This window comes from Bufo bufo, chromosome 2, assembly GCF_905171765.1.
Source record: "Bufo bufo chromosome 2, aBufBuf1.1, whole genome shotgun sequence".
Classification (NCBI taxonomy): Eukaryota; Metazoa; Chordata; class Amphibia; order Anura; family Bufonidae; genus Bufo; species Bufo bufo.
This window is the reverse complement of record NC_053390.1, coordinates 52,172,890-52,200,512: the sequence shown is the minus strand read 5'-3', so window position 1 is coordinate 52,200,512 and position 27,623 is coordinate 52,172,890. Positions and strand designations below refer to the sequence as shown.

Genomic DNA, 27,623 nt, shown 5'->3' with positions numbered 1-27,623 from the left:
GGGTCCCAACGGATCACGGGTACCCCTAAGAATCCACCAAAATGAAAAGAAGTGCAATTCAGTAATTTACACTGCAGTCTCATTACTTTCTATGGGAATTCCAGAGACAGCTGAGTACAGCGCTTGCCAATTTTTTGGAATTTCCATATAGAGGAATGAAGCAGAAGTTTCGCCAGGCCCTGCAAGGTACGGGACCCCTGTTCTCATGAGCTGTGGAGTACCAGTGGTAGGTCATTCACTGATCTAATAGTTATCCACTATCGTATAGATTGGGGATAACTTCTCACAACCAAAATACTCCTTGTGACCAGCCTGTATTAAGCCTTATTGATCGAGCAATTTTTTTTTTGTCATTTTTTTTCATCATCGCCTTCCAAGAGCTATAACTTTTTTTTATTTTTCCACGGATGTAGCCGTATGAGGGCTTGTTTTTTTGGGGGACAAGTTGTAGTTCTTATTAGCACCATTTTGGAAAAAGGAAATGATTTTGTATCGCCGTATCCCAAAGCCGATAACTTTCTTATTTTTCGTTCAACTGAGCTGTGAGAGGACTACATTTTTGTGGGACGACTTGTACTTTTTATTGGTATCATTTTGGGGTACATAAAACTTTTTAATCGCTTTATATTTAGTTTTCTTTGTGGCAAATAATTGTGTAGTGCAGGTCGTTACAGAGGCAGCGATGCAAAAATAAAATCTCCACATATTTGGTATTTTTTTCCCTTTGAAAAGCGTTTTTTTTTTCCAATGGAAAAAGGTTTTTCTTTTTCATTTTTTTTATTTAATCAAATTTTCTTTATTTTTCTTTTTAACCATTTCCTAGTCCAAAAAGGGGACTGAAAAAGGTGATCTTTTGATCACTTCTGTAATGCATTGTACTGCTAATGCAATACAATGCATTATACTGTCAGTGCTACACTGACAGTCAACATGAGGGTGTGCCAGAGAGGCACATCCTTTATTTGCTCCCAGGCTGCCGTGCACAGACATCGGCACCCCAAGATTTCATTCCAGGGAGTACACTCCATCTGTGATCTCTTAGATGCCATGGTTGCTATTGCCCATGGCATCTAAGGGGTTAAACGGCCCTGTGCTTCTGCAAGTCCGGGCTGTTAGAGCAGGAGCCCGGCTCCCATGTGAGAGCTGAGCCCCCCCACTCTCTGCTGCATGGGGCACCTGGGAAGCGATTTGATTGGGCCGGCTTAAAAAGGCGCATTGGTGGTCAATAAGGCCCTTCAGTGGCCGCCATTAAAAAGGCATACTGGTAGTCACTAAGCTGGTAATTGAGACTTTTTGTGGATTAATTTTTTTATTACCGTGCATTGGAGCAATGAAACTTTGTTGCAGAAGTCAACAAGCCCAACATTTTATTTCAAATTCACTGCTCACAAATCATATCTCATCAATGAGGATCTGCTCAGCTGTGATGGGATACTGAACTGAGGATCCACCTCTATGACATCCATAGGGGTTATCTTCATAAGACTTTCCCTTTAAGCTCCGGCTTTTCCAAAGCGCTCAATGACAAATCCATGCATTTCTATAGTACGGTGGTTTTTGTTGTTGTTTTCTTTATGGGGAAAATTCCCCATTCTTACAGGACCAGGGGCCATGTTACTTGGAGCTGAGGTGCAAAACAATGTGAAAGAAATAACCAGACACATCCCTTTTTTTGTCCATTTTATTGGGTCACATTTTTAGAAAAAAAAGCAATTGCATCATAAAATTTGCCAAATGGCTCGATGAACCCTACAAATAAAATAAATACGAAGCAGGACGGGTGGGTTTGTCTGAAGATATTTATTTGTACCGGTCGATGACTGTTCGCTGGTTTGCTTTGCTCTGTGACAGAAACTATGGAATATATTACGATTTTGTGTCTCCCCTCCTTCTCCGCAGAATCTTTTACTCTGCTTAAGATTCACGTTTTAAAAGTACAAAAGCTCCCATGATGGCAAGAACAGCGTACTGGAGATAAAAAAGAGAAAAAAGGTATCAATGTCACGTGAACATATTCAAAGAAAAACTACAAAACTACCCATCTTCACATAAGAAACACGAAATCATCACTGCAATATGTGTCTGATAAAAGAGATTATAGATTATTACTCAGTGTTAGGCTACATTCACACGACCGGAAGTGTTTTGCGGTCAGCAAATTGCGGATCCGCAAAACACGGAAACTGGCACTATGATAGAAATGCCTATTCTTGTTCGCGGATCATTTTTTGCGGGCCTCAGAACTGAACTACGGCTGCGGACAGCAGACAATGTGCTGTCCGCATATTTTGCGGCTCCTTTGAAACAAACGAGTCCGCACCCGTTCAGCTAAACTGTGGAACGGATGCGGACCCATTCATACGGTTATGTGAATGAGCCCTTAGAGCAGGCATCCTCAAACTGCGGCCCTCCAGCTGTTGCAAAACTAAAACTCCCAGCATGACCGAACAGCCTACAGGTATCAGCCTACAGCAGGGCATTGTGGGAGTTGTAGTTTTACAACAGCTGGAGGGCCGCAGTTTGAGGGAGAGAGAAAAAGAGAGAGAAAAAGAGAGAGAAAAAGAGAGAGAAAAAGAGAGAGAAAAAGAGAGAGAAAAAGAGAGAGAAAAAGAGAGAGAAAGAAAAAGAGAGAGAGAAAAAGAAAGAGAAAGAGAAAAAGAGAGAGAAAGAGAAAAAGAGAGAGAAAGAGAAAAAGAGAGAGAAAGAGAAAAAGAGAGAGAAAGAGAAAAAGAGAGAGAAAGAGAAAAAGAGAGAGAAAGAGAAAAAGAGAGAGAAAGAGAAAAAGAGAGAGAAAGAGAAAAAGAGAGAGAAAGAGAAAAAGAGAGAGAAAGAGAAAAAGAGAGAGAAAGAGAAAGAGAAAAAGAGAGAGAAAGAGAAAAAGAGAGAGAAAGAGAAAAAGAGAGAGAAAGAGAAAAAGAGAGAGAGAGAAAGAGAGAGAGAGAGAAAGAGAGAGAGAGAGAAAGAGAGAGAGAGAGAAAGAGAGAGAAAGAAAGAGAAAAAGAGAGAGAGAGAGAGAAAGAGAAAAAGAAAAAGAGAGAGAAAGAGAAAAAGAAAAAGAGAGAGAGAGAAAGAGAAAAAGAGAGAGAGAAAGAGAAAAAGAGAGAGAGAAAGAGAAAAAGAGAGAGAGAAAGAGAAAAAGAGAGAAAGAGAAAAAGAGAGAGAAAGAGAAACTGTGCCCTGTGCAGCAGGATGCCAGGCACATGCAGTCTGCAAACTCCAGCCCGTTGAAGTAGGGGGCAGAGATGACTTACATCATCTACAAGAAACAGAAAGCAGCCTGGATGACATTATTACGAGCAAGTCCGTAACGTAAAGGTATGACAGTTGCTCTTGTATTAAGAGCAACTGTGTTCCCTATTGCCTCCCTGCATGCATGAATAACAGCTTACTACAAAGGTGTTTAGCAGCAATGCCCTTCGGTATTGAGGTCCCCCTGCTACGAATGGCTGTCAGTGTGATCAGCAGCAAGACAAATCCTCTCTTCAGTGTTCAGGTTTTGTTTTTTTCTATAAATATTGGCATGGACACTATGGGGCACTGTCCCTATGTAGAATAGTGCACTAGGTGTGTAGTATTTAATTACCTTAAATTTAGGATAATCATTCATCACAATAGTTACCATTCCGACATATGGTAAAAACCTGAAATAAAAAAAGGCAAAAGTATTAAGGAGAGAGTCACCAACAAAATAGTGAGTTTCAATAAATTTTTCTTTTCTTATATTTTTCCTTTTTTTTTTTTGCTTATATAGTGCAGCATATTAAAGAACATTGCAGATGCCCTTGTTCCCTAACTCACACTGCAGAGTCTCAATGTATTCCTAGGTGAAGGCTTTTCAGCCCATTTACCCTGCCTCCTGCTTGTGATAGCTGACGAGGAGAAACCTATCACAAGCAGGAGGCAGGGGAGGGCAGTGTGAAGCTACATCTTACAAAATACACTGCAGGCTCTTCACTCTAATCATTGTGTGGACTCAACTATTACATCGCTGCATGCTTGCCCCCTTTAAAAAGAGCAGAAATTATACTTCAAGAAGTACTCTATTCATTGGGGGTGGGGAGCATACAGAAGAATAAGGACGGCGGAGTTTGGTGCAGAGGAGTCTGAAAGCAGCTAGGAGGGAAGTGATCAGTGTTGATGTAATCCTGTAGCTCACTGGAAGAACGCCACACAGGAGAGCCTGACAACCTGTCTACACAGGAGAGCAAGCTCTGGACTGGTAGTCAGACTGGAATCACATGACAACTGCCATAATGAAGGGGTTCAAAATGTATGGATGCAACTGGTCTGGAATAAAACAAATAACCTTGCTAGAGACATATTAATAATATTATTATTATTATTATTATTAACTACTATGTGCTTCTTCCTCCTTTCCCAAAGACATTTGGCATTCACACATAAAGACTAAATTATCAAATAAAATAATCATGACACCCCCATAAGTGTTCTGAGAGTGCACACCTGGCACATTGTAAAAATGCCACGTTGCCACACTTCTGGGAACCTTCATGCGATTTTGCATTAAAGATTACTAATTAATCGCTAAAGGTCTGAGCCAGGGACGTAAAACTCTTCCTCATAAATAGAAGCCCGGTACCATGCAGAGGTCAATATGCCAGTTACGTCTGCCCAGTCAACAAATTGCTCATCTTCTCAAAAGAATACTCAGAAAGTGACAACCAGATGTCATGCATCTTCTCACACTGATAATGGGATGATACAAGTATTTGCATACCCTGCAAATGGTCACCGAAAGCTATACAGTGCAAGAGGGGTGATGACATGAAGAAATGTTCCAGTAGATCGCAACATGTGGCCGATATTAAGCGAATTACAACTGGTCATACAAAAGGGGTTGCGTCACGAAACATATTCTAAATTTTTCAAACCAGCACCTGGATCTGAATACTTTTGTAATTGCAAGTAACTAAAAATTTAGTACAGCCACTGAGCTATTCAATAAAATGCATCGGTATAGCGCCACCTGCTGGTTGTTCTTTTCGTTGAGATGGCCGCGCATGCTCAGTTTGAACCTTCAACTGCCACCAGCCATGTGTTCTGTTAGAAGCTGCGGCTAAGAGAATGACAGGCAGCAGAAAGGACACATCCCCTGAGCTGCCAGAGAAATTGGAGCAGTGAATGTGGAGATCTCTGGACCCATGTGTGGTACAGGGTTGGTTCTAGCTTTGCTAAGAAGGTATAATCATGCACTATGTGATTTTTACATCAATAATGGCATAACCCCTTTAAGTGTTTCTTGACACTGTAGACACGTTCACAGTTTAAAGTGCCTGTTTGCCTCATGTTTTTTTTTTTTTTTATCATGTCAACTTCTTAAAAAACAGCTCCATTTTCCTGATACAGAGCTCCAAATCACCTGCGTAGACAGAGTGAAATCATAACATTCTGGTTGTCTGTAATGGCCACTAGAGGGAGCTTAGGAGCTTACTGTATACTGGGCTATTATTTGAATGCGGAAGTATTGAGCTCCCTCTAGTGGTGACTGTTAGCAATGGCATGTTCTCTAAGACTACGCAAAGGATTTTGAGCGCCAACAGCTGTAAGGATATATTAAGAAATTAAATGCGCTGAATTTTTATTTAGATTTTTTTTTTGAATTATAGTCAAACAATACCCTAAATCCCTGTGAATGTCTAGACTTGATCTATTGTGGTGCATCCTACTGTCCAACTGACAATCCGAACCTCGATAGACCATGTTCATCGTCCCCCTTCAGGTTCTAGACATAAACTGCTGTAAATTATTTACGTCCTAAAGGAACTTCTCAGACATCAATGTTTTGCATTAACTGGTAGGATCGGCATCGGGCTATTCCAGCCAGATTGGGGGTTGAGGAACGAGCGCATCTCTGTCTGCTTAGATCATATGGCTGCTCCGCTCCACCGCTCCGGGCGTAACACGTAAAGAGCTTCACAGGTTTCTTGAGAGAGGAGCTTTTCGTGTTTCCTCTTGGGTCCTTCATGCCGTTTACTCGGTAATTCACTCTGGATTCTTTACGTCTTACACACCGCGCAAACTGGTCCTTCAGAAGCTTTTAAAGTTGTTTGCCGAGCAGTGATTTATAGTCACCGGAGGCCAGGCTCCATTAAAGACACAGGATTTGTAAACTCTTACCTTGGCAACAGCTCTACTTAATGAAGCGGAGACTGGTCCAGATATCCACACAATAGGATACCAGAAATGAGGGGGCTTTCTAAGAAACCCGTCAGTAGGTTTTTCATCCTTAAAGGGGCTATCCAACCCCTAAAATGCCTCCCTATATGCCCGGGCCCCTTGCAGAGGTTGTACTTGATGTTTTCATCCGCACGATGGGGAGATGCAGTGGTGGCCGTGCGGTCGTCAGAAGAGACGCAGGTGACGGGGGTCCAGGTAAGTACAATCTCTGTGAGGGGCCCGGGTGTATGAAGAGGCATTTTAGGGGTTGGATAACCCCTTTAAAAGGGCACCTGTCACTGGCTGACCTGTTACATGTGCACTTGGGAGCTGAAGGCATCTGTGTTGGTCCCATGTTTATATGTGCCCGCATTGCTGAGAAAAATGATGTTTTATTATATGCAAATGAGCCTCTAGGAGCAACGGGGGCGTTACCATTACACCTAGAGGCTCTGCTCTCTCTACAACTGCTGTGCTCTCTGCACTTTAATTGACAGGATCAGGCAGTGAAAAAGTCTTCACACCTGGTCCTGCGCTGCGGCGTGTGCTTCAGTGTCTGGCACAGGCGCAATACAAGAAAGAAGCTCGCTGGCAGTTCACATTTATACTGTCCAATCAAAGTGGAGAGGGCTCGGCAGTTGCAGAGAGAGCAGAGCCTCTAGGTGTAATGGTAACGCCCCCGTTGCTCCTAGAGGCTCATTTGCATATAATAAAACATCACTTTTCTCAGCAATGAGGACACATATGAACATGGGACCAACACAGATGCCTTCAGCTGCCAAGCGCACATGTAACAGGTCAGCCCATGTCATAGGTACAGAACTGCTGACAGATGCAATTCAGAATACTGAAAATGAGCAAACTGTAAGTGCGGAGCCGCGCACTATCGGAGAGAATAGCCAATTCCTCCTTATAAAGGAAACGAGTGACGCTTACGCAGCAATAAAAGTGAAGTTGCCTTAAGAATGAGGGGCCGACGCTGTGAATTGCTCAGCTAGGCGGCGGTGGAGATGAAGGAGCCACTAAAGCCGAAATGATGTTTTATTCTGATCAGGCTCAGAAGGATTTCTCCGCTTACATAACGCCAGCACGCAAGGCTGAATAACATGAAAACGCAATTACCTTTATGGAGGCCACAATGAAAGTTAAAAGGAGCTGCGAGTACCTCTATTACGCTGACTTCGCCAAACTGGGTGAAGATGAGGAGATGACTATGATACAGGTAGGTGCCAACAGAGCCGCCGCGGCTCCCAGGCAGGATTCCCTTAAAGGGATGGTGCAAGAATGGGGAGGGGTTGCCAACCTTCCCTGCTCTGGAGGAGAAGGAGCAGGTAAGTAATCTTCCCTTTACAGATCCAGTAAAGTAGGGAGGTTTGCCAACCACTCCTCCCCAATTCTTGCACAACCCCTTTAACCCTGGGCCTGTTTTCCGAAAATTTCCAAATCCCACTTTTTAAAGGGCCAGTTCAGGTCTGAAGTCACTTTGTGAAGCCTACATAATAGAAACCACCCATAAATGACTCCATTTTAGAAACTACACCCCTCAAGGTATTCAAAACTGATTTTTACAAACTTTGTTAACCCTTTAGGTGTTTCACAAGAATTAATGGAAAATGGAGATGAAATTTCAGAATTTCACTTTTTTGGCAGATTTTACATTTTAATCAATTTTTTTTCAGTAGCAAAGCTGTTGCAATTTTTGTGATGTAATGTGACAAAAATTGCATTATTTTTTTTTACACAGCTTTTATTTTTTTACGGTGTTCACCTGAGGGGTTAGGTCTTGTGATATTTTTATTGAGCTGGTTGTTACGGACGTGGCGATACCGAATATGTATTTTTTTTTAATTTTTTTTTTTAGGTATTTCACTTTAGCTCAATAATAGCAGTTTTGAAACAAAAAACATTATGCTTTAGTGCACGGGTGTCAAACACAAGGCCCGCGGGCCGAATCCGGCCCGCCAGACCTCGTCATGTGGCCCGCGCAGCAAGCGAGCTGGCGGCGGCGGCTGGGCACAGGGAGATGAGCGCTTTCATTGAGGAAGCGCTCATCTCCAGTCATCTGTATCGCCGTCCTCAGGACAGCGATACAGATGCCTGCCTGTGCTGCGGTAGGGGAGGGAGAGGCGTGTCCCTTTCCCTTCCTCTGATAGGCTGCAGGCCTAGTGCCTGCAGACTATCAGAGGCCGGCGCAGGCGGCGCGATGACGTCATCGCGCTGCCTGAGCCATACAGCGTGGGACACAGGCCAGAAGAGGCCTGCATCGCATCACTGACATAGAGGTAAGTATGTGTTTTTTTTATTTTTTTTATTATGTACAATACTTTTACTGGCGGGGGCTGTTATTACTGGCAAAGGAGGGGCTGTTATTACTGGCAAAGGGGGGGCTGTTATTACTGGCAAAGGGGGGGCTGTTATTACTGGCAAAGGGGGGGCTGTTATTACTGGCAAAGGGGGGGGCTGTTATTACTGGCAAAGGGGGGCTCTTATTACTGGGGGCTGTTATTACTGACACAGAGGGGCTCTTATTACTGGGGGCTGTTATTACTGACACAGAGGGGCTCTCATTACTGGGGGCTGCTATTACTGGCACAGAGGGGCTCTTATTACTGGGGGCTGTTATTACTGGCACAGAGGGGCTCTCATTACTGGGGGCTGCTATTACTGGCACAGGGGGGCTGCTATTACTGGCACATGATTGGGGGCACTATAGGGGCATCTACTGAGGCCACAAAGAAGGGGTATTTTATATGGGCTCTCTGTACAGTACAATTTTATACTGGGACACATGGTGGGTACTATGGGGAAGGGGGGAGAGGAGTACTATGGGGTCATCTACGGGGGACACTAAGAAGGGGTATTTTATACTTGCAAATTATGGGGGACACTGAGGGCATCTACTGGAGCATTTTATACTGGTACATTATGGGGGGCACTAGGAGGAAGGAGGGTGTGGAGCACTATGGGGGCATTTACTAGGAGCACTATATAGGGGTATTTTATACTGGCACATTATGGGGGCACTATGAGGACATTAGCTCAAATGGGGGCATTACAAGGGGGTATTTTTTGCACTGTCACATTATAAGGAGAATTATTACTACTGGGGGGGGGGGGCATTATGGTGGGCTTTATTACTCCCCCATGGTATGACCCCCTAGTAGCAGCACCAGCCTCTCCCTGCTCTGCTATCCCTCTGCACCTTCTCCAAATACTTATTATGAAATCTTTCTCATTAGGATAAAACACAACATCAGCTCCACCGAGCCCCCGGCCAAAGTGTGGAAGTGGCATCCGAGATCCCCAAGGGCCAAGCCAAGTAACTGTAAGTTTTCCGGCCCTTTGAGGGTGACCAAACTGCTGATGCAGCCCCCGATAAATTTGAGTTTGACACCCCTGCTTTAGTGTCTCCATGTTCTGAGAGCTATCGTTTTTTTTATTTTTTGGGCGATTGTCTTAGGCTACTTTCACACTGGCGTTTCTGGGTCCGCTTGTGAGATCTGTTTCAGGGCTCTCACAAGCGGCCCAAAACGGATCAGTTCAGCCCTAATGCATTCTGAATGGATAAGGATCCGTTCAGAATGCATCAATTTGGCTGCGTTTGATCTCCATTAAATTGTTTTAGACGGTCACTAAAACGCAGCTTGCAGCATTTTGGTGTCCGCCTGACTATGCGGAGCCTAACGGATCCGTCCTGACTTACAATGTAAGTCAATGGGGACGGATCCGTTTTTCACTGACACAATATGGTGCAATTGAAAACGGATCCGTCCCCCATTGACTTTCAATGTAAGTCAAGACGGATCCGTTTTGACTTAGACTTTTTTTTTAATGAATAATACAAGCGTTTGCATTATTCGTGACAGATCGGCACAAAACGCGAGTGTGAAAGTAGCCTTAGGTAGAGGCCAATTTTTTTTGCGGGATGAGGCGACTTTTATTGATACCATTTTGGGGGGCATACGCCTTTTTGATCGCTTGGTGTTGCACTTTTTGTAATGTAAGGTGAAAAAAATGTTTTGTTTTATTTTTACACCGTTTTAATTTTTTTTATGGTGTTTATCGGACAGGGTGGATCATGTGATATATTTATAGAGCCGGTCATTACGGATGCGGTGATACCTAATATGTGTGTGTTTTTGTTTTTTTTCAGTTTTTTTAATATAAAATAAGGGGAAAGGGGCGTTTTTTTTTCTTTTTTTCCTTTATTAATTTTATTAAAAACACTTTTTTTTTCCTTTACTTTATTTCTGATGTTCACTTTTGGGGGTCTGATCTCGTCTGCAATGCATTACAATACATCTGTATTGTAATGCATTGCCTGTTAGTGTATGACACTGAGTAATACACTAACAGGTTGCCTAGGAGACGCAGCCTGAGGCTGGATCTCCTCGGCACCTGTAGAAGGCAGGTCCCGATGCCGTGCAAGGCATTGGGCAGCCTCTGTACGGCATCAGGCTGCCTTCTCACCCATCGGGTCCCCGCCACAGCAGCGCGGGGACTTGATGCGCTCACTCACCCGACACAAACCCCTTTTATGTCGCGGTCAGCACGGACCGCGGCATAGAAGGGGTTAATCCGCCGGCATCGGCTTTTACAGCGATGCTGGCGGATACAGCAGGGGCTCGGATACCAGGGACTGCGGTCCCCTGCAGTTATCGCTCGCGTACAGCTCCGGTACCCATCCGATCACCATGACGTACTATTACGTCAAATTGCGGGAACGCAGTGGTTTCCATGACGTAGTAGTACGTCATGGGTCGGGAAGGGGGTTAAAGGAATCGGTCTTAGACAACCCCTTTAAATTCCCATATCATATATTTAGGAGGATACTGGAGACTGAGGTGGTCTCACCAGATGCTCAGACTGCTGCATTACACTGCAGCACTGCTTGTTTATACTGGCTGGTGTGTAGAACCACAAGTTCAGCAGGAGGTCCATACAAGGACCTTCCTCGGCAATGAATCAGGTTGTGGCTTTCATCTTCCAGAAGTCCTCTGTAGAATAAGAACTGGAATATGATTGGTTGCCATGGGAAAATGTTCCGTGTTTCCTTGGCACCAGTCTCCACATGGCAGCTTTTGGTTGCCCGATGGTCATGCCGACCTAAACACTTCCCTATAGAGGAACAAGTGGACCAAAAAAAAAAAGTCACAAGACGACCATCGAGAACAATGAGGATGTATGAGGGAATGGTAAACTGCGATTTCAACACAACCAAAACGTAGTGCTTACATAGATAAGACCCAAAGTCCAATACTTACCCTCGCGCTCTGCCCACAACGTCCTTCTTTTCCAGCCAGTTCTGTCCTTCCTTATAGAGACCTCGGTCATCAACTTCATTATTATCTCCCTTAGTTAGGAACTTAATATCTCCATTCTCTCTGAAAATAAAATATGAAGAATTACCACATGTCCACATTCCAACATCATTTCACAATTTCTGTAAAACGAGGTGCAGTCACTGTGTACATACATTACTTATCCTGTACTGATCCTGAGTTACATCCTGTATTATACTCCAGAGCTGCACTCACTATTCTGCTGGTGGAGTCACTGTGTACATACATTACTTATCCTGCACTGATCCTGAGTTACATCCTGTATTATACTCCAGAGCTGCACTCACTATTCTGCTGGTGGAGTCACTGTGTACATACATTACTTATCCTGTACTGATCCTGAGTTACATCCTGTATTATACTCCAGAGCTGCACTCACTATTCTGCTGGTGGAGTCACTGTGTACATACATTACTTATCCTGTACTGATCCTGAGTTACATCCTGTATTATACTCCAGAGCTGCACTCACTATTCTGCTGGTGCAGTCACTGTGTACATACATTACTTATCCTGTACTGATCCAGAGTAACATCCTGTATTATACTCCAGAGCTGCACTCACTATTCTGCTGGTGCAGTCACTGTGTACATACATTACTTATCCTGTACTGATCCTGAGTTACATCCTGTATTATACTCCAGAGCTGCACTCACTATTCTGCTGGTGCAGTCACTGTGTACATACATTACTATCCTGTACAGATCCAGAGTTACATCCTGTATTATACTCCAGAGCTGCACTCACTATTCTGCTGGTGCAGTCACTGTATACATACATTACTTATCCTGTACTGACCCAGAGTTACATCCTGTATTATACTCCAGAGCTGCACTCACTATTCTGCTTGCTGACAGACAACAGCTAATCATGCCATGCAGGAGGGCAGTTACATCTCTCTACATCAGACTGCTGTATAATGCCTGGTGAAAAGATAACCCTTCTCAAAATGTGCATGTTCTGTGCAGACACAGTATTAGCAGGAAATGCTAAGCTATTTTAGCTTTGAAGCCTGCAGAATTGCACATGCAGCTCTGGAGTATAACACAGGAGCCACGGATAGACAGAGGTCTTCTGCCCTATAATTGGTGGGGGGGGGGTAGTCGTCGATATTTATGCAGCCGTTAAAAATTATAATGGTCTGAAGAGAGTTATAAATACAACGCTTGTGACAACAGGACATCAATTGATGCCAAGAAAGCGTCATTTAAAGGGGTTCTGACAAGTTATAAACATATCTTCTATCCACAGGAGAAGGTGGATGTGTCTGCTTGGTGGAGCTCTGACCCATCATTGTGACATCACCAATGAGAGAACATCCATCCATGAACATAACTTGAGGTCCAAACTTCAGTAATGATTCTTTCTGTATAGCGGTCAGTGCCTGATTTTTTTCTGAAACAGAGCTCCACAACCCCTGCATCGACAGAGTGAAAAAATAAAATTCCGACTGCCTGCTGCCACCACTAGGTGGAGCTTTATGCATGTCACTTGGACTCGGTAATAAATCAGTATGTAGTAAGCACCCCCTAGTGGTGGCTGCAGGCAGACAGCATTTTACTATAAAGAAGCCTTCTAATAACCACATAGCCCAGCTCTAATACCTTACTTTTCATGGACTTTGATGACTCTGTGGACTATCGGGATGTCTCTGCCTTCCACTTTGAAAACAACAATCTCTCCTGCCCGGATGGGGTCTTCTTGGAAATTTGTGAGGAACAGCAGGTCTCCTCGATGAAAGGCTGGCTCCATGCTGCCGCTGTGGAAGGACCAGAGAGGTTACCAACCAACAACACAAAAGGAACAAGAACTAGTAACTGGATTTCCTACAGATGTAGCAAAGCTGAATGAGACTGAATGTTTGACGGACTGTGCATGTAACATTGTGTTGTTATCAGTGATGCCCCCTTTCTAAATGCGGCTTCCACTGATGCCAAATGACAAACTCAACTCTTCTGCATCTATAAATCCTGATAAAATATGTCTTCAAGGGGTTGTTCACCCCGGGGGCCTTTTGGGCAGATCCCCCCCCGAATGTATTGCAGGACCTGCTTAGTGGATTAAACTTACCTGATCTCCACAGCTGGGTTCCGGCTCCTTTGCTCCCCCGACACTGCGGCAGTTCCCGACTCAAAATCCAGGTTGCGAAGCGAAGGAGCTGGAACCGAGTGGTGGGGATTGCAGAAGGTCCTGCCACACGGGGCCGAAGGGGAGTCTTCCCGAAGAGCAAACAACCCCTTTAACTCTTTGGTCCCCCGTTACCAGGTAAATACTGTGCATTTATGATGCATTTCTAGCCATTGTGCAGAGCTGTATAGTTAGCACTACTATATGGTGGTATAATTTGAGGACTGTATGGGCCTATCAAGGTATGTTACGGTTCTATTAACTGGTCACTGTGTGGTGGTTTTACATTTGCACTGTATGACTGTATTGCTATACTCACGAGCTCACATACTGCACACAGTAATGCATCTCTATACATGCCTGTAAGCAGCAATCTGAGGTTCATGTATCTCCTATATATCCCATCTCCCCAGAACCCTCCCAGACCTACCTCAGTACGACGACAATGGGGCTCTCGCTCCCTGTGACCACGATGAGGCCTTTCCATATCATAAGGGCAGACGACACAATCATGGCAAAGTTAAGAACTTGATAGTAAAGCTGCAGAAGTGAAAAAAACAAAGATAGAGCAGATGTCACATAAAAAAATAAAGTCCTTGCGATTGTCTCTAAAAGGCCAAAAAGCAGTAACAAATCCACAAAAAAAAAAAAAAGTTTAAGTTATGACAACTCCACCCTTTTACCTTCTTCTCTCTGGTACCAATTAGTTTATTTTAGAACCGTTCCTAGAATCCCTTTCTGTGTGTCCCATAAAATCTAGCTGTAAGGTAGCTGTCTGCAGCAGGAGCCCTCCTCCCCTGCTACGTCTGCTAGGCTTAGCTCTATACCGCAATATACACACGGCTGCGAGTGGCACTATATACACAGCACGGGCACGGCTGCGAGTGGCACTATATACACAGCACGGGCACGGCTGCGAGTGGCACTATATACACAGCACGGGCACGGCTGCGAGTGGCACTATATACACAGCACGGGCACGGCTGCGAGTGGCACTATATACACAGCACGGGCACGGCTGCGAGTGGCACTATATACACAGCACGGGCACGGCTGCGAGTGGCACTATATACACAGCACGGGCACGGCTGCGAGTGGCACTATATACACAGCACGGGCACGGCTGCGAGTGGCACTATATACACAGCACGGGCACGGCTGCGAGTGGCACTATATACACAGCACGGGCACGGCTGCGAGTGGCACTATATACACAGCACGGGCACGGCTGCGAGTGGCACTATATACACAGCACGGGCACGGCTGCGAGTGGCACTATATACACAGCACGGGCACGGCTGTGTATATAGTGCCACTCGCAGCCGTGCCCGTGCTGTGTATATACAGCACGGGCACGGCTGCGAGTGGCACTATATACACAGCACGGGCACGGCTGCGAGTGGCACTATATACACAGCACGGGCACGGCTGCGAGTGGCACTATATACACAGCACGGGCACGGCTGCGAGTGGCACTATATACACAGCACGGGCACGGCTGCGAGTGGCACTATATACACAGCACGGGCACGGCTGCGAGTGGCACTATATACACAGCACGGGCACGGCTGCGAGTGGCACTATATACACAGCACGGGCACGGCTGCGAGTGGCACTATATACACAGCACGGGCACGGCTGCGAGTGGCACTATATACACAGCACGGGCACGGCTGCGAGTGGCACTATATACACAGCACGGGCACGGCTGCGAGTGGCACTATATACACAGCACGGGCACGGCTGCGAGTGGCACTATATACACAGCACGGGCACGGCTGCGAGTGGCACTATATACACAGCACGGGCACGGCTGCGAGTGGCACTATATACACAGCACGGGCACGGCTGCGAGTGGCACTATATACACAGCACGGGCACGGCTGCGAGTGGCACTATATACACAGCACGGGCACGGCTGCGAGTGGCACTATATACACAGCACGGGCACGGCTGCGAGTGGCACTATATACACAGCACGGGCACGGCTGCGAGTGGCACTATATACACAGCACGGGCACGGCTGCGAGTGGCACTATATACACAGCACGGGCACGGCTGCGAGTGGCACTATATACACAGCACGGGCACGGCTGCGAGTGGCACTATATACACAGCACGGGCACGGCTGCGAGTGGCACTATATACACAGCACGGGCACGGCTGCGAGTGGCACTATATACACAGCACGGGCACGGCTGCGAGTGGCACTATATACACAGCACGGGCACGGCTGCGAGTGGCACTATATACACAGCACGGGCACGGCTGCGAGTGGCACTATATACACAGCACGGGCACGGCTGCGAGTGGCACTATATACACAGCACGGGCACGGCTGCGAGTGGCACTATATACACAGCACGGGCACGGCTGCGAGTGGCACTATATACACAGCACGGGCACGGCTGCGAGTGGCACTATATACACAGCACGGGCACGGCTGCGAGTGGCACTATATACACAGCACGGGCACGGCTGCGAGTGGCACTATATACACAGCACGGGCACGGCTGCGAGTGGCACTATATACACAGCACGGGCACGGCTGCGAGTGGCACTATATACACAGCACGGGCACGGCTGCGAGTGGCACTATATACACAGCACGGGCACGGCTGCGAGTGGCACTATATACACAGCACGGGCACGGCTGCGAGTGGCACTATATACACAGCACGGGCACGGCTGCGAGTGGCACTATATACACAGCACGGGCACGGCTGCGAGTGGCACTATATACACAGCACGGGCACGGCTGCGAGTGGCACTATATACACAGCACGGGCACGGCTGCGAGTGGCACTATATACACAGCACGGGCACGGCTGCGAGTGGCACTATATACACAGCACGGGCACGGCTGCGAGTGGCACTATATACACAGCACGGGCACGGCTGCGAGTGGCACTATATACACAGCACGGGCACGGCTGCGAGTGGCACTATATACACAGCACGGGCACGGCTGCGAGTGGCACTATATACACAGCACGGGCACGGCTGCGAATGGCACTATATACACAGCACGGGCACGGCTGTGAATGGCACTATATACACAGCACGGGCACGGCTGTGAATGGCACTATATACACAGCACGGGCACGGCTGTGAATGGCACTATATACACAGCACGGGCACGGCTGTGAATGGCACTATATACACAGCACGGGCACGGCTGTGAATGGCACTATATACACAGCACGGGCACGGCTGTGAATGGCACTATATACACAGCACGGGCACGGCTGTGAATGGCACTATATACACAGCACGGGCACGGCTGTGAATGGCACTATATACACAGCACGGGCACGGCTGTGAATGGCACTATATACACAGCACGGGCACGGCTGTGAATGGCACTATATACACAGCACGGGCACGGCTGTGAATGGCACTATATACACAGCACGGGCACGGCTGTGAATGGCACTATATACACAGCACGGGCACGGCTGTGAATGGCACTATATACACAGCACGGGCACGGCTGTGAATGGCACTATATACACAGCACGGGCACGGCTGTGAATGGCACTATATACACAGCACGGGCACGGCTGTGAATGGCACTATATACTCCATGCAGGTGGCCAGATGCCCCTGGACTCCCCCTGAATTAATCCCTGAATGCTGGCATGAGCTGCGGGTGAATGTGATGAATGAGCCCAGTGTGCAGGACAGGCCGTGTGTAAGATGTCTGCTGCGTACAGTGACATTTTCTGTGAGAACACGAAGCAGCAATGCTGGAAAAGCCTCCCAAACGCTGCCAGCCTCAGAGTTACCTGGGAAACTGGCCTCATGGCCGCCCCTCTGTGCCACCTCCGTTTACACCTCCGTCTTACGAGATACTCAGGACAGTGAGAGCGAGTTCAAGTCAATGTGGGGCATACAAAATAAAAATAAAATATGTCTGTAGATCAGGCCTACATAGGGGATGGGCCGGCTGGTAAATTACTATGAGCTGGCGTAGATTAGTTCTATTATTTATGTCATTTTCTGGTGTAAATTACAGCAAATTTGCCAGACCCCTTCCTGCTAAGCCCCACCCACTTTCCTGGAAAGCGGCATGATCAGCAGAAAACGGGAAAGAGTCGCAAAGAAGGTTAGTGCCAAAATTTGTGATTTTTTATTATTAGGCCCTTTTATAAAAATGAATAAAAGAAAGACCATAGCAACCAATCACAGTGCAGCTTCCATTTCGTATCCTGCTCTTGAAAAATGAAAGCTGCCCTGTGATTGGTTGCTATGTGCTATGGGCAACAAAGACAGTTTTCTTTTACTATTACTATTGATAAATCTGCCAAGTCAGTCTGAATAAAAAAAAAAAAAAAAATGGATTAGCTGCCCATAGCAACCAATCACAGCACAGCTTTCATTTTGCATTCTGCTCTTGAAAGGTGAAACCTGCGCTGTGATTGGTTGCCATGGGCGACAAGGGCACTTTTTCTGTTAAGAGACTGGTCATGAATCTGCCAAACTGGTCTGAATGAAAAAACTGGATTGGTTGCCCATAGCAACCAATCACAGCTTTCGCTTTTCAAGAGCAGAATACAAAATGAAAGCTGAGCTGTGATTGGTTGCTATGGGTGACAAAAACTGTTTTTCATTCAGAACTATTTGGCATATTTATGACTAGTCCTTGTTGCCCATAGCAACCAATCATAGGGCAGCTTTTATTTAATATTTTGCTCCTGGAAAGTGAAAACTGCGCTGTGATTGGTTGCTATGGGAAACAAAGACTTCTTTTTAGAAATTAAGCTGGCTGATCGCCATACGGTCGCATTAGGGAAGATGTATTATAACCTGGTGGTGGCTCTGGCTCGGGGGTTTCTGAGCAGGGGGCCCATAACAAGGCTCTGCGGCAGTACACTACGACAACGGCTCCCAAATGAGGGATCTCCGGCCTTTATCTGTCAGGTCCGGCGGCAGGAGACATTTATAACCGGCAGTGCTCGCTGTCCTGCAGTCGCCAGGCCTTGAGCGCTGCGGTAATCGCAGCGGCAGAGCTCGGGGGCGGGAAAGGAGCGGCAGAGCTCGGGGGCGGGAAAGGAGCGGCAGAGCTCGGGGGCGGGAAAGGAGCGGCAGAGCTCGGGGGCGGGAAAGGAGCGGCAGAGCTCGGGGCAGGGAAAGGAGCGGCAGAGCTCGGGGCAGGGAAAGGAGCGGCAGAGCTCGGGGCAGGGAAAGGAGCGGCAGAGCTCGGGGCAGGGAAAGGAGCGGCAGAGCTCGGGGGCAGGGAAAGGAGCGGCAGAGCTCGGGGGCAGGGAAAGGAGCGGCAGAGCTCGGGGCAGTAAAACTAGAACGGGGAGCATATTTCCTACAGTCAACTCACTAATCTGAAACTGGCCTTTTGCTGCGGTGTTCAGAGAAATGTCTGTCGATAACAAACGCACAACTACGGTAAATTATTAGACTACAGAATTTTTGCCTCTGGATGCAAACAAGAAACTTCCCACTCACTGACAGTAAGCAGAGATTTTGTTTCCGTATAAATATGTGGTAGAAAGGAGCGATTGGCGTATTTCTCTACATGAACGTGGCTTCGTACACCGCAAAGGAAGAATGCTTCCTATTCAGAGGATATAAAGTGTCGCTGTGACTCGCATCTGTTCTGTTACACTGTGGCGGTCTGCTTTCTTTATCTGGCAGGAATCATTTGTGTAAAAGGCCGTTTAGAGGGGCACCGCAGGGAGAGAAGCTAAAAAGGCCCCCGAAAACAACACAAAACACTCCACCCGCTGCCTGCACTGTAATGCGGCTAAATACATCAGGACATGAACAGCGGCATGCCGAAACATAAACAGCTAGGAGGACGGTGACAGATTGTGTAGTCCTCGGCAAGTCACCAGGGGCTTTGATCAGGGCCCACGCTGCTGCCACCACGTACAGTAGGCTGTAGCTTTAAAGGGGTATTCCCATTAATGTCATACATTTATCTTATTCATTTATATAGCACCAACATATTCTGCAGCGCTGTACACAGGTGGGCATCCCTCTCAGTGGGGCTCACAATCCAAATTAATCCGTCAGTATGTTTTTTTTGCGCAAGGGAGAAAACACATGCAAACACAAGAAGAACATACAAACTCCCGCACATGCGGATGTCGCCCTTGGTGGGATTCAAACCCAGGGCTCCAGCGCTGCCACTTACACCAGAGCGCTGCCCAAAATGCCATAAACGTCTGATAAGTGCTGGACCCATAGGTGGGACTGAACCCATATCCACAACAGGGCACCTGGCGGGTGAGATGTCTGCTGGGTGCCGCATCCAGGTGGAGAAGGAATGGAGAGGTGTGCGGCTTACTCCATTCTCTTCTATGGGAGCACGCTCTGCCATTTCTGTGTCTCCCATAGGAGTAAATTCAGGGGGGGGGGGTGGGGGTCTGAGGACTCCCATTTTGGAGAACGCATATCCTGATGATGAGAAAACCCCCTTTAAAGGGCTCTCCAACCAGTACAACCCCCTTTCCTACATTTGTGTCCACATGAGGACCGACTCATTTCAAAGGGGGCTGCAAAAAATGCAGACAGAACATGGAGGTCATCTGTGCGCTGTTCACATCCGTGCGGCCGTTTCGCAAATGATAGACCTTGTCCTGTTCTTGTCTGTTATGTGGACGAGAACAAGCACTTCTATAATAGGGACTGAGGAAAGTGCACATGGCCGGGAGCCGTATTTTAGCAGATCTGCGGACAGCAAAATAAGTTGTCTGAATAGACTCATGCTCACGACCGCATGTATTTTGCGGTCCGCAAAAACACGGATCTGCAAAAAATACAGATGACGTCCGTGTGACATCCATATCGCATGCGTATTTTTTGGGGATCCATTGTAACAATGCCTATCTTTGTCCGTAAAAAGGACAAGAATAGGACATGATCTTTTTTGCGGAGCAGCCATAAGGAAAAGGAATGCACACGGAGTCATTTCGGTTTTTCTGCGGACCCATTGAACGGAATGGTTCCACATACGGCCCGTAAAAAAACGGAACAGACACAGAAAAAAAAAAATACGTGCGTGTGCATGAGCCCTAAGGGTGAGAACAGATAGTAGCCACACGATTTTGCAGTAAAATTGTGTAGCCAGTGGCCACTGTGGGTAGCCGTGGCTTGGCACCATGTGGCCAGCTGCACCCTCTAGTCGGGCCATGACTCTCATGTGTGTGTCCCATGATTAGTGTCGGGAATAAAAATCATGCATCATACAGTAATGTATATCATAGAATATAGATCCTTTTTGCAGACAAGAATATGCATTTATACCCTAGGGCGAGATGTGTGAAAAGGGGAAAATGCAGGATGCACAGGGCCGATATACGCGTTTAGAGGATCCACAATTTGCGGACTGTAAAACGGACATGGTCATTTGCATGGGACCAAACAAAGCCAGAACCAACCCTGTACCTCACATGGATCCACAGAACCCCCCATTCATTGTTCCAATTGCCCTGATCGATTTATTTCAAGCTGGCAGATCAAGGGACGCGTCTTCTTGCTGCAGCTGGTAGCAGTTAAAAGGACAGAACTGAGCATGTGCGTCCATCGCAGTGAGGCGGACAGACAAATGAAAAAAAAAAAGAGAGCAGACAGCAGGTGGCGCTACACAGATGGGTTTCATTGGATAACTCAGTGGCTATACTGAATTTTTAGTTACATGCAATTGCAAAAGTATTCAGATCCAGGGGCTGGTTTGAAAACTGTGGAATATTTTTCCTGGGACAACCCTTTTAAAGCCCTGACCAATCAACAGTCAGTGCATTCACATCTCCTTCCGTACACTAAGGCTACTTTCACACCTGCGTTCGGGTGTCCGCTCGTGAGCTCCGTTTGAAGGGGCTCACAAGCGGCCCCAAACGCAGCCGTCCGGCCCTAATGCATTCTCAGTGGAGGCGGATCCGCTGAGAATGCATCCGCCTGCCAGCGCTCAGCCTCCGCTCCGCTCAGCGAGCGGACACCTGAACGCTGCTTGCAGCGTTCGGGTGTCCGCCTGGCCGTGCGGAGGCGAGCGGATCCGTCCAGACTTACAATGTAAGTCAATGGGGACGGATCCGCTTGAAGATGACACCATATGGCTCAATCTTCAAACGGATCCGTCCCCCATTGACTTACAATGTAAAGTCTGAACGGATCCGCTCAGACAACTTTCACACTTAGAAATTTTTCTAAGTTATAATGCAGACGGATCCGTTCTGAACGGATGCAAACGTCTGCATTATAGGAGCGGATCCGTCTGATGAAACATCAGACAGACCCGCTCCGAACGCTAGTGTGAAAGTAGCCTTATTAGCCATGCAAATTTAAGTTCTAAAAAACAACGCACAGACCTCAAGTAAAGTGTAAACCCCCCCCCCCCCGCCCCAAATCCAAGGTCTATGTGTGAACAGATGCCTGTGCGTACAGCTGTGTGTATAGGAAGAGCTAAAGGACACGGCTCCGAAAACTGCTTCCTGCGCACAGCAGAGATGAAGACAGAAGAGAATCCGGCTGCGCGAACAAGTGGATTAAGGGGAGTTAAATATTTTATTTTATTTTTTTAACCCCTCCAGCCCTATTGTACTAAGCATTCTGTATTCAGAATGCTATTATTTTCCCTTATAACCATGTTATAAGGGAAACTAATACAATCTACACAACACCTAACCCAAACCCGAACTCCTGTGAAGAAGTCCGGGTTCGGGTTCGGGTACCAAACATGCCGATTTTAATTCACGCGCGTGCAAAACGCATTGCAATGTTTTGCACTCGTGCATTTTCCCGCAACGCACCCGCATCTTATCCGGCCCAAAAACATGACGCCCGTGTGAAAGAGGCCAAAGGGCTATTTCCATTTTCATCCTCTATGGCATCTCCGTAGGACCAGGGTCAGCAACCTCCGGCGCTCCAGATGTTCTGAAACTACAACTCCCAGCATGCTCCAGCCACTTCTAATTGGAGAAACAAGAACAGCCGAGCAACAGTGCATGCTGGGAGCTGTCATTTCACAGCAGCCGGGGGTTGCTGATCCATCAAACATCGGGAGATCGTTGGTCACCATTTGATCACTAGTCCTCCCCATTTTCAAGAGCTCTGCTTGCCATCAGTGAAACAGAAACATTCTTGTTTAACTCCTTTAAAGCAGTACAGTTTTTCCCTGATCCACCTTCCCACGGACATCCGTGCCTACTAATTAATAGGGAAAATGGGCTCAGATGCCATCAGGGAGGAGTCGGATTCGAAACGTTCCAGCAGAGGCATTTTGGGATGTAGGAGGACGCTCCGGAATTGGAATGTGAAAACCCCAAGCGCGCCATATGCTGCAGTAAATAATGGGAGCAGGTCCCTTTAAGAATAAGGAAAGCAGCCTACATAAGTTATGGATGCATTGTAAAGCCGCTATACGCTATAAACTGCGATGTTTTTTTATAGCGCGGCATATTGGGAAAACGCTTCGGATGAGGTCTCCGACACGAGGAATCAGAAGCCGCTCTGATGCTTGTGAAATTTAATGCGCCCAGACACGGGTATAATTCAGAAGACGGAGGCGGAAGGCTTCCTATTAATAATCAGTTTCTCCCGGGATTTACTTTGTATAACTGAGCCGCGCAGGGCTCCCTTAAAGGGGTATCCCGGTTAGAACAGTATATCCCCTATCCACATGGACAGGCTGACCCCTGGGACCACCAACGATTACGAGGCTAGGGGGTCCCGTCTACCTCAATGAATGGAACAGCCTCTCTATTCATCTCTATGGGACTGCCGGAGATAGCCGAGTGCACAGGACCCTTGTTCTTGTGATTGATGGGGGTCTGAATGCTAGGACTCCCACCAATCTAATATGGCTGATAGGGGGATAACTTGTTCTAATCGGGATACCCCTTTAAAGTATACCTATCATTTTTACTAACACCTGGAGGAATGGGGGTTTCTGCTCAGGCCTCTCACTCAGATAGCTGAACAGAAACTGGGGGCTACAGGGCTTTGCCGAGTACTTGTACCCCTTCTTTTTAGAAGTCAGTCGGAGGGGTCCCACCGGCCAGACCTGCAACGGTCAAGACTTCTGACATAAAACTATAAGGCCCCTTTCACACGGGCGAGTATTCTGCGCGGATGCGATGTGTGAGTTGAACGCATTGCACCCGCACTGAATCCTGACCCATTCATTTCTATGGGGCTGTGCACACGAGCGGTGATTTTCACGCATCGCGTTGCGTGAAAATCGCAGCATGCTCTGTAGTTTTCCACGCAACGCAGGCCCCATAGAAGTGAATGGGGCTGCGTGAAAATCGCAAGCATCCGCAAGCAAGTGCGGATGCGGTGCGATTTTCACGCACGGTTGCTAGGAGACGATCGGGATGGAGACCCGATCATTATTATTTTCCCTTATAACATGGTTATAAAGGGAAAATAATAGCATTCTGAATACAGAATGCAGAGTAAAATAGCGCTGGAGGGGTTAATTTGTTTTAAAAAATAATTTAACTCACCTTAATCCACTTGATCGCGCAGCCCGGCATCTCTTCTGTCTTCATCTGTGAGGAAAAGGACCTGTGGTGACGTCACTCCGGTCATCACATGATCCATCACCATGGTAAAAGATCATGTGACGGACCATGTGACGACCGGAGTGACGTCACCACAGGACCTTTTCCTGCACACAGCTAAGATGAAGATAGAAGAGATGCCGTCTCCGTGATCAAGTGGATTAAGGCGAGATAAATTATTATTATTATTATTTTTAACCCCTCCAGCGCTAGTTTACTATGCATTCTGTATTCAGAATGCTATTATTTTCCCTTATAACCATGTTATAAGGGAAAATAATACAATCTACAGAACACCGATCCCAAGCCCGAACTTCTGTGAAGAAGTTCGGGTTTGGGTACCAAACATGCGCGATTTTTCTCACACGAGTGCAAAACGCATTACAATGTTTTGTACTTGCACGGAAAAATTGCGCATGTTCCCGCAACGCACCCACACATTTTCCCGCAACGCCCGTCTGAAAGAGGACTAACATGTCCAAAGTTTGCTCAAATGATAGGTTCCCCCTTTTTTTTTTTTTTCAGGGCCACTTTAAATTTTTTAATACTGGGTGTCAGAACCCCAGACGATAGGCAATCAATATCTAAAAGGTGGACAACCACTTTAAAGCATTATAGATCTATAAGGTGTCCATAAGGTTCCACATATTGATGAATTATCCTCTGGATGAACGTCTGATCGGTGGGGGGGTCTGACACCTCACATCAGCTGTTTGAGCAGGTTGTGGTTCTCCGGTGGGTTCCAGAGCCTCCTCACTACCTACCAAGCACATGGGGTTTCTTGGGCTCTATTTACATCAGCATCATGGCTACAGTTCTTAAATGGGTTCTCCTATAAACACTTATCATGTATGTCTGACACCTGGGACCCCCACCGAAAATGGGGGTCCACGAGTCCCCCGTTTGAGAGAAGTGGTGGAGCACATCCCATAGAATGGATTGATGGTCCCACACGCGCATTACCGCTCCATTCACACAGACTGACTAGGGGACCCCCATTCTCATGATCATGTTGGAACCTCAGCGATCATACATTGTGGACAGGTGATAATTATAGAGGTTTTCCAGGATTTTTGATGACCTCCATATCATACTGTAGCCCAGACCCATTCACTTGAATAGGACTGAGCTGTGCCCAAACTGCAACCCAAAACCAACACGGTGCCAACACAGCAACTTAACCTGAATACTGAAAAATACCGGACAAGTTAAGCTGTGGAGGAGTGGCCCCAGTAAAATGAATGCCTCTGTCGGCGCCCCCTAATATTAATAAGGCCCCCATTAGTGGCCCCCAGTATTAATAAGGCCCCCATTAGTGGCCCATTAATAAGGCCCCCAGTATTAATAAGGACAACATTAATGGCCCCTAGTATTAATAAGGACAACATTAATGGCCCCTAGTATTAATAAGGACAACATTAATGGCCCAGAGTATTAATAGGGACAACATTAATGGCCCCCAGTATTATTAAGGACAACATTAATGGCCCAGAGTAAAATTAATGCCCCCATTAGTGGCCCCCAGTATGAATAATGCCCCGATTAGTGCCCCCTTAGTATTACTTTTCCTCCATTAGTGGCTCCTAGTATTAATAATGCCCGATTAAAGGACACAGTATTACTAATCCCCCCCTTCCCCACTCTTCTTGTGCCAAAAACAAACAACTCACCTCCTCCATTTGATGGCGCCGCGGTGAACACTCGCTGCTGACTGGATGCACCGGACAGGACCTGCTCTCCAGCGTGATGACGTTTTGCAGGTCCTGCTGCTTCCAGTCAATGCTGTGAAAGGTCATCACGCTGGAGCGCAGGTCCTGTCCTGTGCATCCAGTCAGCAGCGAGTGTTCCCTACGGTGCGAGGGGTAGGGGCAAAGGCTGTACTAATGAGCGCTCCACCATGGGAGCTCTCATCAGTAATAGCGCACAGGTGGCAACCCTATGCTCGGCACAGAGAGCCACATGCCCACAGAGCGGGCTCTGAGTGCCCCCTCTGACAGGTGTCCCATAGGTACGCCACCACTGCCCTAGGCCAACACGACGGCACTGGCCTAGGAAGAAGCTGAGGCGCTCACCAGCGGCCTCTTCAAACAGCTGGTCTGCAGGAGTCGGAACCCCACCGACAGTGGCGGATTGGCCATAGACCCTACAGGGAAATTTCCCGGTGGGCCGATGCCCAGGGGGGCGCCCAAGCCCTCCTCTCTGCCGCTGACCAGGTACATAATGAGCTCTTGGCGGAATCAGGTATTCATGTACCCGGCCAGCGACCACACATGTCCTCCTGAATTCAACTGCTATGGCCCACACCTCACCTGCTAATTCCCCCGCTCAATAGACAACTGGAGGAGGAGGACAGAAGATGGCAGCTATTGATGGCCACCACAGAGGGACAGCTATTGGGGCAACATATGGTGCTGCACTGTGGTATATGGTTCTCATGGGGCGGTATTTTGCTCTTTCCAGGGCCACTTTAGGTTCCCAGTCCGCCCCTGCCCACCCTATCCTGAGGTTAGGCCATCAATATTAAACCCACGGAAAAACCCTTTAAGAGAAGCCACAACAGCTGTAACACATCCGCTCTTGAAACGTGACAGGGGTTTTTGACAGCAAGAATGACAGCCTAGAATATACATGTCATAAAAAAAAAAAAAAAAGATCTCTAATGGAACGGAAAAGACAGTAATGTGAACAGGACCCAGACCATTGGATGTCCATGGTAAATATGGTTGCATTGTGAGGCTGAAAAACATGAAAAGTTATATATATTCTTCTTTATTATTATTATTAGTCCCTGCATTTTTATTTTAGCCCATAAAATTCCTATAAAAAAAAATCTATATATATTTTATACAGTATGGATAGGTATTATATATAATATAATCCATGGTATTAATATAATAAAATGGAATATATTAGATAAATACCTATAAAAATAAAAATGTTCCCCATAGTGAGGTTAGATCTATCACATTAGTGACCATGGACAATGATAAAAGTTACTGATGAGTGTGGCCCCAGCAGCACGCAGTGTGGCCCCTGGGCAGTCCTGGCTGCTGTCACTCACCTGCCTCTTGTTCATTCTCCGTAGATCCCCGAAGAGATCCATGTCCACAGCCTTCATGGGGTCGCAGACAGCCGGAGGGGGGGTTTAGGTGGCAGCTGCTGCCACTATCCAGAAGCTGGCAGGAGGAGAGGAGGCGCACCGGCACTGCCAACATCCCCTCCCCGGCTTCCCCTGTTCCATGTGGTAGTCGTTCATAGGCCGCTCGCAAGGGATCACGGGAAACGTAGTTTTTGACGGGCCGCTCGCGAGGTCCCTGGAGCCTGTGAGGAACTACACGACCCATGATGCATTTCGCGGGTTTCAGTACATAAAGGGAAGCCGGAGAGGGGCGGAGGGGAGCGCGTCAGGTGTAGCCGGAGAGTTGTGTGCGGGCTGGAACACAGTCACAGTCGCT

The 27,623-nt window shown here is 47.2% G+C and overlaps 1 protein-coding gene across 1 annotated transcript; it reads right to left on the bottom strand.

Annotated features, from left to right (window-relative positions):
* Window positions 1-1,894: 1,894 nt before the first annotated feature.
* On the bottom strand, window positions 1,895-27,408 carry SEC11C (SEC11 homolog C, signal peptidase complex subunit). The gene is made up of 6 exons (XM_040421078.1): window positions 27,230-27,408; window positions 14,076-14,185; window positions 13,128-13,277; window positions 11,442-11,561; window positions 3,584-3,641; window positions 1,895-1,968 (listed from the first exon to the last, which is right to left on the bottom strand). Exons 1-6 carry the CDS (start codon window positions 27,284-27,286, stop codon window positions 1,915-1,917), a joined length of 549 nt encoding a protein of 182 aa, XP_040277012.1. The 5' UTR covers window positions 27,287-27,408; the 3' UTR covers window positions 1,895-1,914.
* Window positions 27,409-27,623: the final 215 nt, after the last annotated feature.

Coding starts and splice junctions, on each gene's coding strand:
- SEC11C (XM_040421078.1), bottom strand. CDS start 27,286: ATGAAGGCTGTGGACATGGATCTCTTCGGGGATCTACGGAGAATGAAC. Junction 13,278..14,075: donor CCCATTGTCGTCGTACTGAG/GTAGGTCTGGGA, acceptor GTCCTTCCACAG/CGGCAGCATGGAGCCAGCCT. Junction 11,562..13,127: donor GTCATCAAAGTCCATGAAAA/GTAAGGTATTAG, acceptor TTTTATTTTCAG/AGAGAATGGAGATATTAAGT.